Source organism: Littorina saxatilis, linkage group LG5 (genome assembly GCF_037325665.1).
Source record: "Littorina saxatilis isolate snail1 linkage group LG5, US_GU_Lsax_2.0, whole genome shotgun sequence".
Taxonomy (NCBI): Eukaryota; Metazoa; Mollusca; class Gastropoda; order Littorinimorpha; family Littorinidae; genus Littorina; species Littorina saxatilis.
Window position 1 is genome coordinate 36661256 of NC_090249.1, and position 17501 is coordinate 36678756.

At 43.5% G+C, this 17501-nt stretch overlaps 1 protein-coding gene across 1 annotated transcript in view; it reads right to left on the reverse strand.

Annotated features, from left to right (window-relative positions):
- Positions 1-17501, reverse strand: part of LOC138967015 (serine palmitoyltransferase 1-like) — a 45703-nt gene that overhangs the window by 9960 nt on the left and 18242 nt on the right. Inside the window, exons 9-15 of the mRNA XM_070339460.1 lie at positions 8680-8787; positions 7009-7104; positions 6018-6114; positions 5471-5525; positions 4909-5026; positions 4143-4216; positions 2718-2822 (exon numbers count right to left, since the gene is read on the reverse strand). Of these exons, the coding sequence (XP_070195561.1) occupies positions 2718-2822; positions 4143-4216; positions 4909-5026; positions 5471-5525; positions 6018-6114; positions 7009-7104; positions 8680-8787 (653 nt within the window). The remainder of the gene's footprint in view (positions 1-2717; positions 2823-4142; positions 4217-4908; positions 5027-5470; positions 5526-6017; positions 6115-7008; positions 7105-8679; positions 8788-17501) is intronic.

Below are 17501 nucleotides of genomic sequence, written 5' to 3' on the forward strand. Positions count from 1 at the left end.
GTCATAGCTGTCACCCCTTCAGCGAAGTACTTGGCAGACACCTGAGCTGCAGTAACCATAGCTGGTTTAAGTCTGAGTGACAACTTGACATCAACTTCCTCCTCAGAAACTGAGTGAGAATCGTCGAACTCCGAATCTGCTGTGGCCGGACCGTGAAAGTCACTGTGACTAGCTGCGTCACTAAAACGATCCACCACAGGCGAGGCTGATTGCAAAACGGAAGAACCGTGCAAAGCCTGCCCGAAAGCAGCTTCCTGCCCAGAGGGAGGAAGTTGAGACTTGTTTACATTCACCGGAGACATACCAGTCTGCCTGTGAGTACAACTGTCTCGTTGTCCGGTGTCGACCCCCCGTGAGTTCCGCTTGCTAAGAGCGATAGCCTCTGGGAAAGTCGAACTTTCACCCCCCGGCCGTGGCGGGAGGGCTACTAGTTCCGGCCCAACTTGTTGTCCGGTGTCGACCCCCCGAGTTCCGCTTGCTAAGAGCGATAGCCTCCGGGGAGTCGTACTTTCACCCCCCGGCCGTGGCGGGGGGGCTACTAGTTCCGGCCCAACTTGTTGTCCGGTGTCGACCCCCCGAGTTCCGCTTGCTAAGAGCGATAGCCTCCGGGGAGTCGTACTTTCACCCCCCCGGCCGTGGCGGGGGGGCTACTAGTTCCGGCCCAACTTGAACACTTTCACCAGAGAACCTGGCTACCGGTGAACATGACTAACCTGTAGAGCGTGAAAGCTCCTCGTATGAAGTAAACACACTCCTCTGCGTGCACGTCAGCCGAAGTGACTGTGCATGAAGGCGTGACAACAAGCCGCGTCGCCCACTCCCGCCGGGAGCGAGCACAAAATCGACGAATGGCAACCTGTTATACATTTGGGTCGAAAACATCTCAAAAAAGGGAAGAAAAACCATCTTTAACACAAGTATTCTTTCCCACTGTGTTTGCCTTGGCTGAAGTAACCTAAATTTAACCTGCTTCAGCACCGGCATGATTGGACTCATAGGGTCCGAAATTTAACAGACATTCTTTCTTTCTTCTTTATATAGTGTTTAAAGCCATATGTACTCGATGACTATACACACTAATTGCTTTACCCACAGCTGGAGACAGCTAAATTAAGTTCCCTGCAAGATATTGCAATTTTATTTTGATCTAGATCGTCCTATTTATCTAGATTTGCCACAGAGGTAGCGTTGACGCAAGGGAAAAACCTCCGCGTCTTTGTTGACATCCTCACTTTTCAGAGGCTAGAACAAGCTGTAAAACAAGTATATGGTCGGCGCATGGCGACATATCGTCATTACATGTTCTTATGGTGCGTTTGACATCGATTATAGACAAACTACACTTTGTAAACACGGGAGCGCGTACATATGCCTTTAACGTCGTTTTCAACCATTCAAGGCTATTTTAATAACAGACGTAGTAGTAAGAGAAGCTGGGTCAAGAACAGAAATGGTAGTGCCTTTGCCTTTCTCTTTATGCGAACTTAATAGGAGAAACCTCAGCAGCTACTGACTAGTCTGTGGTTTCTATTTCTCCTTGTCAGCCATTGCTGACAAAAACCCAGTCTGAGTTATGATATTGATAAACAACAACCAGACCGAACAACGGAGAAAGAAACAAACGCAAGCAAAAGCAAACAATTAGAACGAGCTCACCCAAACTTGTGCATGAGAAGCAGGGACCTGTAGACGGGGTGAAACACTGTCCAGAAGACAGTAGGCTAAAAGCCTGCAGCGTAGTGTAAAAAGCGTCCGAACTACTTGGAGACTGAAGTGGGAGTGAGGTTTCAACATGGCGGCGGTTGAGTCACGCGTGATAGGTCACGTGACGGTATGACCTCGACTCTTGTATAGCTTGGGTTAGAGGTCAAGGCCGTTCTTTTTTAGGGGGTTGCTTCCCCTTTGGGGTGAAGCGTAGTTCAGTGTCCTAGCACTTTAACTGAAGTTAATGCTTTCTATGTGAGTTGCGTAAGAATATGTAATTTAATCACCGTTAAGAAAAAGACAACGGAGAAATGCTCAAACCAAAAAGGGTTACACTTATCAACTAATCACAGATCAATGGACTAAGCAACCCACCCATCCAACACCTGATTCAACCATGAACTCCGCCAATTCATCCATACATCCATCAGTATCAAAAAATGATGGTAATCCGCCTATCTGTCCATCCGGTGGCTCGCTTCCTCACTCCTTCCCTCCCTCAGCCCACCCACTCACCCATTACACTGATGCACCCAAACCACAATCAGAATGTTTCCAAAGCTGTAACACCCTTAGTCTTCTTCTACGTTCATGGGCTGAAACTCCCACGTTCACTCATGTTTTTGCACAAATGTGTTTTTTTATGTGCATGACGGTTTTTACCCCGCCATTCAGGCATCCAGAAACCACTTTCGGGGGAAGCATGCTGAGTATTTTCGTTCTTCTATAACCCACCGAACTTTGACATGGATAACAGGATATTTTCTGTGTGCACTTGGTCTTGTGCTTGCATGTACACATGAAGGGGGATAAGGCACGAGCAGGTCTGAACACAAGTTGCAGGTCTGAACACAAGTTGACCTGGGAGAAAAATCCCCACCATTTTCCCACAAGGTGCAGCTCGGATTCGAACCCGTTACCTTCCGCATAGGATGCTGATGTCTTATCTACTAAGCCACTGCGCCCGTCGACACACCCTTAGTGATGCAGAAGGAAAAAGCAACGAGTCTTACCCTGCAGTGTTGCCGCTAAGAACCGAGCGGAAGACAGCTTTGATGATGTCCATGGATTTGTCAATCTCTTCCTCGCTCAGCTGGGAGCTCACTGACAGACGGATGCTGATAACAAAACAAAAAATAATAAAACAATAAGGCAAGGAAAAATAAGTTTAATTTCTTGGTAATAGTCCCATGAGGTCTCCATTATGGAATATTGAGTTGCTTTCTCCCTGGGAAAAGCAGGGCTGAGGTACACGAACCAAAAGTGGGTACAACCTAAACGGGAAAGAACAAACCAATCTCAATTTCAAACAATCCAACACCGCGGCTGGCTCCCGACCGGTTGGTAACTTTGTTGTGCAGCTCAGCCCCTGGCTTCAATACAGTATCGGTTGAGACGATAAAGAATTTACCCGATGCTCCCCAGCATCAACAGTAAGAGGCAACTAACGGATTCTGTTTCTCCTTTTACCCTTGTTAAGTGTTTCTTGTATAGAATATAGTCAATTTTTGTAAAGATTTTAGTCAAGCAGTATGTAAGAAATGTTAAGTCCTTTGTACTGGAAACTTGCATTCTCCCAGTAAGGTAATATATTGTACTACGTTACAAGCCCCTGGAGCAAATTTTTGATTATTAGTGCTTTTGTGAACAAGAAACAATTGACAAGTGGCTCTATCCCATCGCCCCCCTTCCCCCGTCGCGATATAACCTTCGTGGTTGAAAACGAGGTTAAACACCAAATAAAGAAAGAAACAGTATGGTGCTACCCAGCTCTTTTTTTCACTATGTGCATGTTCATGTTTTTTGGGCATTGAGACTTTTTCTATGAACTTGAGATCTTTATTGTACGCATGCATGCACACTGGAGTGTTCGGACAGTCTGCACAAAGTTGTCTCTGAGAAATAAATCCCTTGCCAAACCTGTGATCAGGTAGGGATAGTAATGAACTGGTTTCAAGGCCACAGAGCAATGAACTGAAATATCACACCACTATCTCTACACTGACATTATTAGCTCGAAGCAATTCTGGTTGCTCTGATGTTAAAAAGGAATGGAAAAAAACATATTGCTGAGACTGGACACATGCCAGCAAAGACAACACCAATAGTTCTGAAAAGCAAGAAAAAACAACATCAAAAACATGAACATCAATACTTCACCCATCAGCTCAACTGTCAAGGGACCAACAGTTCATATATTCTGTTGATTTGTTTTTGTTATTTGTCACTTTATTTGATATGTTGTTGTTGTTGTTGTTAAATTTTAGACTGTGTGCATTTTCCACAACAAACTTAGACGAATCAATTATGTCATCAGAGAATATAACAATGGGTGAATATGCAAAAAATAACTGCTGAAAAATATGTACAATAAAAAAAAATACATTGATGAGTGCACAGCACACATATACACACATGCTACAGTGGAGAAAACATACCTTGGTTGTGGCAGGAGATGCTCTTCATTGTCCAGGTAGCGTGCGGGAGTTATGGCAACTCCCTGGCTGATTGCCTGCCATGAGATGAAGAAAATGTAAACTCAAACTGTTTATTCCATTAATTCATTACTTCAAAATCCCATTGCTAAAAAGAATCTGGGTCCACTTGTTAAGGTGTAATCAGCCACCTGCATGATAAATCAGAATTGGAAAACAAAAATTTCAAATGAACTCTACACACTCGTTTTATTAAACATATTCTAGAATCTGAATCTAGAATTTGTATGCTTTCTCACACTGTTTAGCTGTTACTGTCTCAAGTGATTGTCACGAACATGTCAATGTGACCTATGCTTCAATAAGGGCGTTATAGCTGGTTGCAAACAACTCTGTTGAGAAATTAGCTTGCCCGGTGACAACAACAACAACAAAGAAAATCAAAACTTGACAAAATGTAAAAAAGGGGTGATATAAAACAAGTATCCACCCATAACTGTAAGTCAAATCAAATAGAAAAATACAGAAAGTTCCTCAAAAACAAAAGTGGGAGAAACAAAATCAAACAAAACCAACACAAACATGCACACAGCTCCAGGGAGGTATAACCCCGGACCTCCTGCTTTTCCAGTCCAAACAGCCGGTTCCTAATCCTCCTCCCCTCCATTTGCCCACCCCATCCCACCCCCTTACTCATTCACAACATGTTGGTGATGGACAGACTGGTGCTGCACTTAGAAAAGAAGTATGGAGAATTGTGACACCCTACCTTGTCTTGCACCATCAGCAAGGTTTTCATGTCCAGGTCACGGTCGGCCGCTGGTTCTGACAGCTGCAGGTGAATCACTGGAGACAGCGGGCTGCCACGCACTTCTACTCCTTCAATGCTGAAACGACAAAGTTTGGTTTGATTCGTTTCATCTTTTAGTGTGTGTGTGTGTGTGTGTGTGTGTGTGTGTGTGTGTGTGTGTGTGTGTGTGTGTGCGTGTGTGCATGCATGCATGTACGTTTGTATGTGTGTGCGATTGTGCATTCGTGCGTGTGTGTGTCCACGTGCATGCATGTGTATGTGTGTGCAAGCATGTATGTATGTATGTAACCATCACTTCACATACGGATAAGGCAATGTTCAGTGTCATCCCTAATAAACAAACTTGAAAGAAAATCAGCAAGGGAGAGAAAGATGGGGGTGGGGGGGGGAGGGAGAGGGGTGTGTGTGAAAGTATAAAAGGAAAAAGAAAGACAAAAATGTTGGAGAAATAAGAATGTCCTTCAGTAATACCCCAAACAAGGATTCATATCAAACAAACCTAAATCACTTAGAAACTTACTCTTTGATAGCCTTGTGAACTCGTTCGCAGTTTTCCCTCAGTTTGACCAGCATAACTGGAGAAAAAAAAGGAGAAATATTCAGATTCCTCAAATTCCAACTCTGCTACCACATAAAGTACAACTGAACATCTGGTTAAGGTAAAAGCTTTGACCCTAAAACAAGATGCTGAAACTTGTATTTTAACAAACAAACAAAGTTCAGAAATGAAACATGATGCTAAAACTTGAAACACTTCTCGATTTCTCAATTAATTAAGAAATTTAAAGCTTTGCATGTGATATAATCCCTGCACAAGATCTGCTCTGTTAGCTTCACTTAAGAGTATGATGCTTTCAAAGACAAGCTGACAAACTGTACAACAGTGTACTACTACTACTACCAATAATAATAATGAGAACTTATTAATCACCCCAATGTACAACAACAACACACACAAACGCACACACACACATGCACGCACCCAAACGCACACACACACACATACTCACAAACACACACACAGAGTTTAACAGGTATGAAAACATTTGATTGACAGATGCTCCTACCAGGATTGTTCTGCATGAGCTCCATAGCTTTGGAAGCTGCCACGGCAACCATAGGAGGCTGGGATGCTGAGAAGCAGTAGCCCATACCAGAGAGCCGCTGTAAAAAAATATTAATAATAATAGAATTTAACTTTCAAATGAAAGGGTCAATTTACAACAACTTACACAAGTAAAATTTGTACGGCAGACAACAGATTTCAAATAGAAATGCTGCAGTGCAGTAAGTACAATTTCTGACACAAGCACATGACTGTGTCTGACACAAAAACAGTCATCAATGCTGTTTTAATTCAGCAAAGTCAAAGAATTGCAACAAAAACAAATCAATCTTCCGGACTCAAAGAACTGTTTTCCATAGGCCCACCATGAGAGTTTCAAACTCAAAAGCTTGACTCCCTTTTTGAACACTTACAATTCATGAACAGACTATGAAGTAATTCTGCCTCATGTTTTCTTTACATGATTTGCATCAAAACATGAGAAGATTCATCACTTTTCTTTAGTGTACAGGTTTATTTGAAATCACTGTTCTGTATTCACTTTGGGAAATAGGAGACGATGTGTTGTAACGTGTGGGGCTGAAGTGGTTAGGGAATGGGATGTGGCAACACAATTATGGTAACTGTCATCTTACGAATGCCTGTTGCTCCCAGAGTGAATAGACAAATTCCTCAAATAGCTCCTTGGAAACAGCAAGACAAACAATCGCCACTGACATGTGGACTCAGCGATGATGGCTTCACAGTGAAAAGTACACTCTGATGAGCATGTTTTGGATAGAAAAGGCCATCATATCAAGCTGACACTGCAAAACACTCACATCGGAGCTCATCTCCACAATCATCACTTCGGTCTACATATCATTACTGATTGCTTGGATTGCTGCTTTCAAGGGGCACAACTCATCCAAAACCAATAAAAACCCAACAGAGATATTTCCAAACATCTTTCATCACGCTTAGTTTGGTCCTTCTGAAGCAAAGTCCAATACCTGATGGTCGATGATGAATTTCGTGCCGCAGCAGAATCCTCCAATCGATGCCATGGAGTTCTCCAATGAGGCTACCACCATCTCGACATCATCAATCTGGGAAGACACAAACATCAACAAAATGTCAGTCACAGTGACAAGGATTAGGCAAAATATACCACAAATCCAAAAACAAGTCGCGTAAGGCGAAATTACTACATTTAGTCAAGCTGTGGAACTCACAGAATGAAACTGAACGCACTGAATTTTTTCACAATGACCGTAGTCCGCCGCTCGTGCAAAACGCAGTGAAACTGACGAGCCTGTTTAGCGCGGTAGTGGTTTCGCTGTGCTGCATAGTACGCTTTTCTGTACCTCTCTTCATTTTAACTTTCTGAGCGTGTTTTTAATCCAAACATATCATATCTATATGTTTTTGGAATCAGGCACCGACAAGGAATAAGATGAAATTGTTTTTAAATCGATTTCGGAAATTTAATTTTGATCATAATTTTTATACTTTTAATTTTCAGAGCTTGTTTTTATCCGAATATAACATATGTATATGTTTTTGGAATCAGGAAATGATGAAGAATAAGATGAACGTAAATTTGGATCGTTTTATTTGAAAAAAAAATTAATTACAATTTTCAGATTTTTTATGACCAAAGCCACCAAACTGAAATGCAATACCGAAGTCCGGCCTTCGTCGAAAATTGCTTGGCCAAAATTTCAATCAATTTGATTGAAAAATGAGGGTGTGACAGTGCCGCCTCAACTTTTACAAAAAGCCGGATATGACGTCATCAAAGACATTTATCGAAAAAATGAAAAAACTGTCTGGGGATATCATACCCAGGAACTCTTATGTAAAATTTCATAAAGATCGGTCCAGTAGTTTACTCTGAATCGCTCTACACACACACACACACAGACAGACAGACGCACACACACAGACACCACGACCCTCATCTCGATTCCCCCTCTATGTTAAAACATTTAGTCAAAACTTGACTAAATGTAACAAAGAGACTGCCAAAGTTCCAAAATAATAATATACCAGAGATAAGAAGCGCTTAGAAATATTGAAGTGACCTGAATGCACTGATTTTTTTAACAGAAAAGACATACAGGTATTTTTCATAGGGACACACTGCTTTATGACACAGGCATGGGAAATCCAAAATAGAAACAAACTCTGAAAATAGGCCATTGGGGGGACCAGGGGGGCAAAGCCCCCCAGAAGGAAAACGAATTTTAGCATTTTAGACCAATATTTTGATAGTTCTCGTGTAAGAAAATAATGGATAGAGAGACAATAGTATACATATAATTTGATTTACCTTTTCTTTGCCGCGGACAATTTTTTATTACGTAATTCCTTTTCATGGAAATCCGCGATTTTGCGAACAATTCCCATGCCTGTGACAGCTTGAAGTACAGAATATACATCAAATGAAGAAGAAAAAAAAGATTAAAAAATAATTCTACAACAAATAAAAAGCAAAGACAAAAAAGAAACAAAATATAACATAAAACTAATTTAGCAGAACAATCCTGACTACCCTTGAGAAACAGGAATAAAAAGATATCAGGGCCAAAACTGTTGCACCGTCCAGCTGCATTAATATCAACCCGTATTTTTTTCTCTCTCTTTTTAACTTATTAAAACAAAAAATAAGCAACACCCACAGATACTCCAAAATGCTCAGTGACCCCACGACCTGTGGCACCCAGTACGCCGAATGACATGCTCTCCTCCAGGAAGATTCGAACCTTGTACTTCCTCTTCAGTTCCATCTGCACACACACAATTTTAACCATCACAGATCTTTAAGCGTAGTACTTATCGTGAAATCAGTTTGGCTTACTATCTTACTATCTCAGATCTGGTCTGACTTTTTACATGGGCATGGGATAAGATTCTCCCTCCACTTGGACATGTTGCAAAAACCAACATCCTGTCTGGGCGGTAGTCGGTAGCGCGCTGGATTTGTATCCAGTTGGCCGCTGTCAGCGTGAGTTCGTCCCCACGTTCGGCGAGAGATTTATTTCTCAGAGTCAATTTTGTGTGCAGACTCTCCTCGGTGTCCAAACACCCCCGTGTGTACAAGCAAGCACAAGACCAAGTGCGCACGAAAAAGATCCTGTAATCCATGTCAGAGTTCGGTGGGTTATAGAAACACGAAAATACCCAGCATGCTTCCTCCGAAAGCGGCGTATGTAGAGGTTACATGCCGAGTCTCAGTGATTATTAAAAATAATGGTCGAAGTTAGCGGATCATGAAAAATGCGAGCTTCAGCCAGCTTTTTCATGACCGCGAACTGAGACCATTATTTTTAATAATCACTGAGACGAGGTGTGTAACCTCTTTATTCCTCCTTTCTTCAGTTATTCCAAAAAAACAGGAGTTTTTGTGCGAAAGTTTGATCGAATCCGAATCACTCAACCAGTCAACCTGCGCAGGCGATCGATTAATGCGCGGTTGTATAGTTCTGTGCAAATCATTCCATTCTGTTAACACTTCTTTTCAGTTTCCCTGTTTTGGACTAAAATCAAGTACACAGATGGCCTTAAGTCTGAAATGGTGTCCACAGCTGAAATAGCTGTGCAACCTTGGCTCTAACCTGATTTGTACATCAAAGAAAAATAAAATCCTTGTAAAGATTAATGAGACTTGTAAAAAAAAGTATGAAGTACACACCTAGAGAAACATTGTGTGCTCAGTTGTTGTTTTTAATGAAAATGTCGCCATTATCTGAAGTCAGCAGCACTACATTTTGGCCATTTTTTGTGACATGACCTTACAGCATATTGAAACATGGTCTACTCTGTCATATTTATGGGACAGAATGTCATGAATGCCTTTTCACTGAGCCAGTAAAACTCAAATGTACCTTTGACAAAGCAAAGTTTTTGAATTTTGTCAGTGAGCCTGCAGAAAATGGGGAGACAAAATTTCACAGAAAGTTCATAACTATTTCCGTAAGACTTCAATTTTGTTCACTGATCAGCTCTAAATAATAATTAAAGATTGAAACCTGATATATTTTTGTAAAAAAGTATTTTACAGTATGTTTTGCAGAGGTATAAAACATAAAAAGGGTTGTTTAACTTGTTTTTCATGTTCAAAAGTAGTTTGAAGTTTACGTGCAGATTTTCTTGTGAAAAAAGAGTTATGAACTTTCCAACCTTTTGCCTTATAAAAAGAGTAAATTGACTGGTTGGGGAACACCTAGCTTTGTAATGCATTTGGATCCACTAGCAGCAGTCACACTGAAAGTTTGCATCAAGTTCATTCATTGGTGTTTGAGTAATTGAGAAATAAAAAATTCTTGTGAGAAAGTTATGAACTTTCCTACTATCTCCACTGAGAGTGTTTTTTGTCCTTAAATGCTAGCCATGAAAGTTAAGGTTGTAGTGGAACAGCAATTTTGCATATAAAAGTACATTAGATTTAGATACTAAGCAATTTTTGTCACTAAAGTCAAGCAGTGTGCTTTAGTTAGCCATTTTCTCTGTGTCTTGCGCACTATTTTTATGTGAGAGTTACTAACTCATGTCAAAACCCCTGGGACAGACTGATCTTTCTTAACCCAGTGTGGGATTTTCAGTGGGGCGACCACCCCCAACCCAGCGCGTCCCCGGGTGGCGGATAGGGGAACGGTCTTCAGATATGGAGATCAGCCGCTTGCGGCAGCGGACCAAACTGGCTCCGGGTGGGATCCCGGATAATCCTCCCCCCTGTGCTCTCAGGGTAGGACGTACGGGCCATGAGCTAAGGGTGAGGTAACCCCAACAGAAAACCCCGAATGCTGAAGACGGAGGACCCGGGCCGCACGGCGCATTCTAACAAACCACGGGTACACGCACTTACGCAAATGATGACACAATCAACCAGCACAGATGGAAATGGCGCTCGCCCATTGAGGACCCCCCAGAATGGAGCAGCGTCGGGTCCCATGCCTCAAAGGGACCCAGCCCCAACTACTGGAGGTCCCTCCCGTCCGTCTTGTCACGCCAGGGGACGCGGGAGGAAAGTGACTGGCACCACCACAACCAGGAAGAAACCCAGTCAGCAGCGACCTTTTCAGGTCATGCACTGGAACGCAGAAAGTATCCTGAACAAGAAGACAGAGTTGGAGCATATCCTGCATGAGAAGAACATCAACATCTGCTGTATTCAGGAGACGCACCTGACACCCCAAAAGTCCTTCAAAGTGAGAGGCTACCAATGCCTTAGGTCCGACAGAACAGACCGAAGCAAAGGAGGAATCCTGACCCTCATCAGGAACAACATCAATGCCTGTTTGATAGAAACGCACATGGAGGACTCCGAATATCAGGTGATTCGAATCCAGACGAAGACATCAGAATTCCATCTTGTCAACTTCTACTGCCCCAATGATAGACACCTCGCCCTTGACACGATCCCCGCAAAGGCCTCCAACTTCATCGTGGTGGGTGACTTCAACAGTCATTCACAGAGTTGGGGATATGACCACCTGGATCGGAGAGGAGAAGAGGTGGAGAACTGGCAGGACGACAAAGGTCTCATCCTTTTGAACAGTCCCTATGACTGCCCTACATTCTACTCCAGAAGATGGCACACTACATCAACTCCTGACCTAGCCTTCTGCACGGAAGACATGCACCAGCTAACCAGCAGAGAGGTCGGAGAACAGCTAGGTGGAAGTGACCATCGGCCAGTCTTTTTGACCCTGGGCATGGAGTCCTGCACTGAAGCTTCCTTCCCACAGAATTTACCCAACGAATATTTTACTAAACAAGATGGGTTTATGTCAAACTAATAATTGTGAAGTTTGTAATGAACTGGATACACTTGAGCACTTTTTTTTTCATTGTCAAGAGGTGAGGAACGTTTGGAAACTATGTAAAGACTTTATTTTTAAGCAAATTTATTATAATATAACTTTGAATGAAACAGATATATTATTTGGTTTTTGGAATGAAAATTTAAAAAACGATCAAATTTACTTTATAAATTATTGTATTTTGATAACAAAAATGACCATAGGAAAATTTAAGTATGGGAAGAAGTTAGACTTACGTATTTTATTGGAATTAGAGTTAAACATTAGACAGAAATTTATGTTTTGTATAATATAAAGTTGATTATATTATACAGAAAGAGACCAAGGAAGAAGGATGCTCCCCGCCTTAAAGAAAAAAAAAAAAAAAATAAATAAATAAATAAAAAAAATTACAAAAATCGGGCAAAAAATATGGGTTGAAGCATCCTGCATGCAACTGAGGTCAAAAAAAAAAAAAGAAAAAGAAAAAAAAAAAAAAAAAGAAGCTTCCTTCCCACGGTGGAACTACAAAAGAGCGAACTGGTTCCTCTTTAGACACCGCACCAGCGAACTCACCAAAGACATCAGAGTCGAGGGTCGAGACATCAACATGGTGGCGAAGGACTTCAACATGAGCATCCTCAGAGCAGCGCGTGAGTCCATTCCCAGGGGTGCCAGGAGAGACTATAAGCCCTACTGGAGCAATGAATTGCAGGAACTGGATGATGATCTGGCAGACGCCAGAAGGGAAGCAGAAGTCAACCCGTCACAAAACAACAACATCCGCCTCCAGGAAGCCAAAGCCAAATTTCTCAAAAAGAAGCTACAGGCAAGACAGAGAAGCTGGCAAGAGAAAACAAGCTCTCTGAACCTTGAGAAGGATGGCAGAAAGCTCTGGAGGCTCACCAAGCAGTTGAATGATGAGAACACCAGCAGAGGAAAGATCACATTAGAAGAGAACGGGAAGGTGCTAACTGGAAAGCATGCTGCCAACCAATTTGCTGAAAGCTATGCAGCTGAGAGCAACCTCCATGTTAGCCCCGAGAAACAAAGAGAAGCAAGAAGAGAGAAAAGAGAGAGACCTGCCAGACAGTCGACAGCGGAAGCCATGAGTCAACCACTCACACTCCACGAGCTGCACTCAGCTCTGAAAAAGTCAAAGGCGAAGAAGTCCCCTGGCCCAGACGGCATCACCAACGAGATGCTAACCCACCTTGGTAGTGCAGCAGAGAACAAGCTACTCGAGGTCTTCAACAGCAGCTGGCAAGAAGGATCGCTACCACAACTCTGGCGAGAAGCGATCATGATCCCCATCTTAAAACAAGAAGGGCAAAGCCCATACGACTCACATGCTTTACACATTTTTCCTACCAAAATACATGTGACCTTGACCCAAGGTCAAGGTCATCCAAGGTCATGCAACACAAAGTTGTTAATTCAAGACATAGGAAGTACAATGGTGCTTATTGGCTCTTTCTACCATGAGATATGGTCACTTTTAGTGGTTCACTACCTTATTTTGGTCACATTTCATAAGGGTCAAAGTGACCTTGACCTTGATCATATGTGACCAAATGTGTCTCATGATGAAAGCATAACATGTGCCCCACATAATTTTTAAGTTTGAAACAGTTATCTTCCATAGTTCAGGGTCAAGGTCACTTCAAAATATGTATACAATCCAACTTTGAAGAGCTCCTGTGACCTTGACCTTGAAGCAAGGTAAACCAAACTGGTATCAAAAGATGGGGCTTACTTTGCCCTATATATCATATATAGGTGAGGTATTGAATCTCAAAAACTTCAGAGAAAATGGGGAAAATGTGAAAAATAGCTGTTTTTTAGGCAACATTTATGGCCCCTGCGACCTTGACCTTGAAGCAAGGTCAAGATGCTATGTATGCTTTTTGGGGCCTTGTCATCATACACCATCTTGCCAAATTTGGTACTGATAGACTGAATAGTGTCCAAGAAATATCCAACGTTAAAGTTTTCCGGACGGACGTCCGGACGGACGGACGGACGGACGGACGGACGTCCGGACGGACGGACGGACGGACGGACGACTTGGGTGAGTACATAGACTCACTTTTGCTTCGCATGTGAGTCAAAAAGGGAAGGATCCAAAGAAGGCCACCAGCTATCGCCCAATCAGCCTCACCAGCTGTGTTGTGAAGACCCTGGAGAGAATTGTGAACGAGCGCCTCAGGTGGTACCTGGAATCCAGGAACCTCCTCGCCCCTGAACAAGCTGGATTCCGACAGTTCCGCAGCACTGAAGATCAGGTCACTTACCTGGCGCAAGAAGTTGAAGATGCCTTTCAGGAACAGAAGCTGGTCTTCGTCACCTGGATAGATCTTCAGAAGGCCTTTGACAAGGTCTGGAAAGATGGACTCCTTGTAAAACTGCTGAGGAAAGGCGTGTCCAGCAACATGTACCAGTGGATTCGCTCTTACCTCTATAACCGCAGGGCAAGAGTTAACGTCGACCAGACCAAAAGCAAGAAGTTCATCCTTCGTCATGGCGTCCCTCAGGGCGGAGTCCTCTCCCCCACACTCTTCCTTCTCTTCATCGACGATCTGGTGTCTGAGATGCCCAAGGGGATCAAAGCTGCTCTCTACGCAGACGACCTTGTGATCTGGTGCAAGGAGGAGCACGCAAGTACTGCCACCTACAGAATGCAGCAAGCGGCAGATAGGCTGAACGCATGGGCAGAAGATTGGTGCGTCTCCATCAACAAGGAGAAATCCTCCACCACCCTATTCACACTGTCGCCAAAGCAGAAAGCCGGAACCATTAGGCTTGGTGGAACTCCTCTGAGAGAGGATGAAGAAGCAACGTACCTTGGTGTCACCTTTGATAGACGGCAGACCTGGAAACCACACATTGCACAGGCAGAGACGAAGGCCCGGCGCAAGCTAGCCATACTCAGGAAGCTGGCAGGTACCACCTGGGGAGCGAACGAGAAGATACTGAAGACAGTATACCAGGGAACAATCAGACCCCACCTCGAGTACGGCTCCACAGCGTGGTCAACCTCAGCCAAGACAAACCTGCATACCCTTGACCGTGTGCAAAACCATGCCCTCCGACTCATCACCGGTGCAATGAAATCCACGCCCATCAAGGAAATGGAGAAGCTTACAACCATCCAACCCCTCTGTCAGAGAAGAGAAGCCAAGACTATGGTACAGGCCGAGAAGCTCAAGTGCCTACCCGACCACCCCATGAAGCACAGACTGAGCAACCTCACCAAGAACCGGCTTAAACGGAGCAGTTTTGTACACGAGAGCAAGAGACTTTCTCGACAGTACAGGGAAGTCCTTCCACAGAACACTCTACCTCTGACTCAAGAAGAAGAGGAAACCCCCAAGGCAACAGAGAAACCAGGCATCCAGATCTGCACCAGTGTTCCACATGTTACCTCAGGAGAAGATCAGATTGACACAGCTCGACAGGCACTCACCTTAGCCCTGATCGACGAACAGTACCCAAAAGAGGCGTGGATCCATGTATACACCGATGGATCAGCAACTAACGCCGTGCTCAATGGAGGTGCAGGCATTCTCATCCAGTTCCCTGGGGGACATACAGCTACATCCAGCGTTGCCACTGGCAAACACTGCACAAACTATAAAGCAGAAGCAGAAGCTCTCATGCAGGCCGCCTCCTTCGTTCAGGACTCCGCAGACCCTTGCTACCAAGTTGTCTTCCTCTCGGACGCCCTTTCAGTCCTTCAGGCCCTAGAGAACGACAAACTCCCACAGCTGGCCAAAGCATTACAGATGGTCAGACAAACCAGAAGAGTTGTCCTCCAGTGGATACCAGCACACTGTGGGATACCAGGAAATGAAAGGGCAGATGAGCTGGCAAAAGAAGGAGCCGTGGAAGACCAACCTGAAAACAGTGTCAGCTTTAGTGAGCAGAAGACAATCATCAAGGCATTGATGAGGCCAAGGACAAACAGAGATGACTACCACACAATGTCCAGAGAGCAGCAAGTCAACCTCATCAGGCTGCGTACTGGCCACAACAGGCTCAATGCTCACATGAACCGAAAGTTCAAGCTGGCGCCATCACCAACCTGTGCCTGCGGTCAAGAGGACCAAACAGCGGAACACATCTTACAGCGATGTCCCTTACTAGATGAGGAACGAAAAGAAGTGTGGCCGTCACCAACTCCCTTGCAGACCAAACTATACGGCAGTCGACAGGAGTTGGAGAAAACGACAACATTTATCACCAGTGCTGGACTGATTGTGTAACCTCTGCGAACGCCAAGAAGAAGAAGAAGAAGATGTCAAAACCCAAAATATATGTAAAATGACTATTTTCAGTTTCCAAATTACACTGTACCATGATTTTCATCACAAAAAGAATCTACTGGCTGCTGACTGTTTCTTTCTGAAGTACTTAGCCGTTTTGTCATGAAGTTCATAACTTCACATAACTCAAGCTCATTTTTCAAGGGCGTGTTTAAAATAATGCCTTGTTAATAGCAAAAGAGTACATTTGACTTTATCTGGACATTTTGTAAGAAGTTTTCTGAACATCAACCCTCAAAATTACATTTTGATAATTCCAGCATGAATCTGGGTTGACTGCACGGTGTACATAACTTCACATCAACTGACCCTCAGCCCCACGGTGTGAAGTTATGAACACATGCCATGAGTATGATTTATACACAATAATTAATTTACTACACTAAATCACTACCTCAAATGATGTGCTGCTCTTCTCCAGAGTAGGCTGTTACAGTTTGATGTCATTTGTATTTTAATTTACCAGCAGATTTTAGTACGTAGCTTTTCAGTTAAATAAATGATGTGAAGTTATGAACACACAGTCAGCTGACATAAACACTAACTAAATGGAAAATTTCCTAAATAAATTATCATTTAATTAATATACTTACCCGAATCACATTAGCATTGAGTCACCTGAGATGCTTATCACTGAAAAACGCTTACCCGGCTAAAGAATTTAAAGGGAAGCAACCCCATCACCAAAACGAAAGTGAAAGTAGCTTTGGTAATGGGCCAGTACACCGGGAGTTACCTCCCATACGGGTGTATGCCACGTCACTTCCTCTAGGAACACGTGCCTATTATCATACGGCTTTAAAAAAAATCTTAAAACCATAAGCGGGGCAGGTGGGAGGGAATACAGTATGTGATTCGGGTAAGTATATTAATTAAATGATAATTTATTTAGGAAATTTTCCATTTAATATCATATTCTTACTCCGAATCACATTAGCAGATAACATCAACAAGGCGGTGGGCTAGAAATGAATCAAAACTCACCATCAAGTTCTGGACAGGAACTGGCCTGCTGCTATGAGCGCTGGAAGGCCTCTGGAGCCATCCTGTCGAAGAGCTGTGACGTCCCGAAGATAAAAGTTTATGAAAACATCTTCGGAACGCCAATACGCAGTTGTCAGCACCTCCTCTAGACGTCTGGAGCGCAGAACTGCCAGAGAGGATGCCCACGCCCTCGTCTCATGGGCTCGGGCCGAGTCAAGTGGCAAGGAGGGCATAACCCCCCCCCTCTTTGTGCGCCTCCACTCATAAGCCTGCTTGATGAGCGAGGACACCCACCGGGCCAACGTTACCTTCGACAAATCTTTCTCGCGCCTAGTAAGGAGAGAGATAAACAACAACTTCTGAGAACTAGACCGAATCGGCTGAGTCCGG